At 28.8% G+C, this 3557-nt stretch overlaps 1 protein-coding gene across 1 annotated transcript; it reads left to right on the top strand.

The window, feature by feature from the left end:
- The first annotated feature begins 875 nt into the window (after positions 1-875).
- LOC111042178 (zinc finger MYM-type protein 1-like) lies at positions 876-3329 on the top strand. The gene is made up of 2 exons (XM_022326699.1): positions 876-2709; positions 2812-3329. Exons 1-2 carry the CDS (start codon positions 876-878, stop codon positions 3327-3329), a joined length of 2352 nt encoding a protein of 783 aa, XP_022182391.1.
- Positions 3330-3557: the final 228 nt, after the last annotated feature.

The following is a 3557-nucleotide window of genomic DNA, read 5'->3' as shown; positions in this document are numbered from 1 at the left end:
AAAGACCTAGGTATATTAGGCAAAATGTTTGATACAGAACTCTTTATAATAGAAGTGAATAAGGAAGAAAGTATTTGGAACATAAGTAAGTTTGTATAACATAAACAATAATAAAAAATATACAAAATGATTCTTGTATGTTTTAATATTAATTATTTCATAGAATCAAAACTTTACCATGATCGTGTAGAGAAACATGTCAGCTGGAGAAGAGTAGGGAAAGCTATGTTCAATGATTTTGAAAATTTTGCAGAAAAAGAAAAAGAAGCAAAAGGTAAGACATTAAAATAATAACATTTTGTTTCCATTACGGCATTACAAATATCCAAACCTATATAGGTGTGAAAATAAAAAAATGATTATTGGAGTAAATCTAACACAGTTACAACATTTAATGATAATAAATAATAAAATATAAAACCATTTGCTTAAAAATGTATGACATATAAAATGGTCATATTATTCAACAACTTTGTTTTGCCAACTTAATGAAAATTCCGGTTTGTTTAGATATTTTACAAAATATTCTCTAACATTTTTTGCTTCTAATGGAGCATTTCCAACTCCTTTTTTTTCATTCACATCTCCTAACGTACAATTAAGTGTATCTTCGATGTGAATTCCATCTCTACGACGCACAAAATTATGGTATGTATTAAAGGTATGTACTTTATTGTATCAATTAATTATTTTATTTTAACAATAAATTAGTGTAACAAATTTAAAACCAAATGTCTTAATAGTTAATATACGTTAAAGTTTATGTAGGTTTTATCATTAATAAGCGTTTTACCATAAAATAGTACGAGTTATGCATTTTATCAATTCTTAAATATCAATACGAAATTGCGAATTTAATATTTAATACTATCATTATGAAACGTTCTAAGTTAAGTGGAGACAAATATAGGAAATTGGCCAAGGAAAAATTGGAAAAACAAAGATTGGTTTTAGAAAATGTCCCGAAAATTAATACATTATTTAGTAAGGAAGTAATTACGTCAGTAAGTGTAAGTCCAAAAATATCTTCTAGCGTCATAGATTCTGGGGATATTAAAACAGTACAGAATGAAAAAAATAATACTTATTTTAATGACAGAACAGAGATAGAGTTACAAAATAAAACTAAAACAAGTATTTTTAGTAAAGATCCTTCTCAATGGATACGAACAGCCGACTTTATTCACTTTGTGGCATCACACGGTGTTGATCAAAATATGAACTCAGACTTTTCAAACTCCAAACGGATATACTCTGACCAAAGTAGATATTTAACTAAATCTATGTTCTATAGGATATTATCAAACAATGAAAAAATTCTTAGAACGTGGTTAGTTTACTCAGAAATTAAAGGGACTGTATTTTGCGCACCGTGTTGGTTATTTCGTGACGACTCTGGTTTGGCTACTACAGGTTTTAATGACTGGAAAAACGCTTGTTCGAGGTTAAAACAACATGAAAATTCTATAAATCATAAAAACTGTTTGATTCAAATACAAGACATCAATCAAACTAAGGAAAGAGTAGATTCAAGATTAATGAATCAAATTGATGGGGAAAAAAACTATTGGAAAAATATTTTATTGCGAATTGTTGCCGTAGTTAAATCACTTGCCTTACGGGGACTCCCTTTTCGGGGTGACAACGAGTTAATTGGTTCTTCGAAAAATGGAAATTTTCTTATGTCAATAGAATTAATATCTGAATTCGATCCATTTTTGGCACAACATATTAATAAATACGGTAATGCCGGTCGAGGATCAACATCATATTTATCATCAACTGTTTTTGAAGAAGTAATTTCTATAATGGCGGAAAAAGTAAACAAATATTCTGTTGATGAAATTAAACGTAGAAAATACTTTTCCATTATAGTTGATTCAACTCCTGACATTACGCACATTGATCAGCTTTCCTTTATTGTGAGATATGTAAATGACCAAGGTCTACCAGTTGAACGATTTCTTGAATTTATACCAAAAGCGGGTCATAAGTCTGCAGAGTTATTTGATGTAGTCAATGATCTCATTAAACGTTACGGTTTGGATTGGTTCAACTGTAGGGGACAATCATATGACAACGCTAATAATATGTCCGGCAGTTATTCAGGTCTCCAAGCACGAGTTAAAGAAATAAATAATTTAATATATTTTGTTCCATGTGCGGCACATTCGCTAAATTTAGTTGGAACGCACGCTGTAGATAGTTCAAAAGAAGCAGTTAAATATTTTGGATTAATGCAACATTTGTTTATGTTCTTTACTATTTCAACTCATCGTTGGGAAATACTCAGTAATAATTTGAAACCGGGAACTCATACGTTGAAACATCCATCATTTACAAGATGGTCATCAAGAGATGCAGCTTGTTTGAGTATAAATGAAAATTGGTCTGAAATTATCAATGCCTTAACATATATAATGAATGCTACTACAGAAAATAATATGACTCGAAACGAATCACAAGGACTATTAAATAAACTCCAATCATTAGAGACTTGCTTTATGTCTATATTATGGGGTTTTCTATTGAACAGATTAAATGTAGTTAGTGAGAAGTTACAAAAAGTTGAAATAGATTGTGGTCTCGTAGTTGAGCTTTACGATTCTTTAATTCAACTTACTACAAATACTCTTGAAAATTTTGATGAATTTGAAAAAAAAGCAATTGAAAAATCTGTTACAAAAGAATATAAAGATTTAAAAACTCGTAAAAAAATTAAATCAATTTTTTATGATGAAACTCGACATAATGATTTAATTACTTCTGGAAGAGAAAAATTTAAAATTGATACCTTTTTTGTAATTTTAGATCATTTATTGAATAAACTTAACAAGAGAAGAGCTGCGTATCAAAATTTTTTTTTTCCATTTGCTTTTATTGTCATGCTCGAACGTCTATCACATGATGATATTGTTAAAGGAGCTACACAACTTAATGAAATATACTATGATGATATGGATTTAAATGAATTAATCAATGAATGTTTACATTTAAAAGCACACATAATACAACTGGCTGACGATAAGCAAAACAATGTTCCCAAACTTCTTCAAATTTTACATGAAAAAAACTTAATTTCAATATATCCCAACATCGAAATAGCACTCAGAATATATACATCTACTGCGGTGACTAACTGTTCAGCTGAACGTTCTTTTTCTTGCTTGAAAAGAATAAAAAATTATCTCCGATCAACGATGTCACAGGATCGATTAAATGCACTTGCTATACTAAGTATTGAACATGAATTAACTAATCAGTTATCATATGACGACATCATAGAAGACTTTGCGAAAAAAAAATCAAGACGTAAGACTATAATCTGAAGAATATGTAAAATAATTATTTGTTCGTATTTTTTTTTTTTTGTAATATGCTTAAAGAGTTTTCATTCATTAATAAATAATAATAGTATTGATTTTATGTTTTTATTTTATTAATGATCATTTTTTATATGGGGTGTGGAGAGTTTTTACGTATCACTTATAGAAGTAAAATATCAATACCTATGAAAATTAGGCGGTAAATTTATTTCAGCCTATGGGCGGCAAAAA

This window comes from Myzus persicae, unplaced genomic scaffold (genome assembly GCF_001856785.1).
Source record: "Myzus persicae strain clone G006 unplaced genomic scaffold, MPER_G0061.0, whole genome shotgun sequence".
Taxonomy (NCBI): Eukaryota; Metazoa; Arthropoda; class Insecta; order Hemiptera; family Aphididae; genus Myzus; species Myzus persicae.
This window is presented reverse-complemented; position numbering and strand designations above follow the sequence as displayed.

Coding starts and splice junctions, on each gene's coding strand:
- LOC111042178 (XM_022326699.1), top strand. CDS start 876: ATGAAACGTTCTAAGTTAAGTGGAGACAAATATAGGAAATTGGCCAAG. Junction 2,710..2,811: donor ATATAAAGATTTAAAAACTC/GTAAAAAAATTA, acceptor TTGTAATTTTAG/ATCATTTATTGAATAAACTT.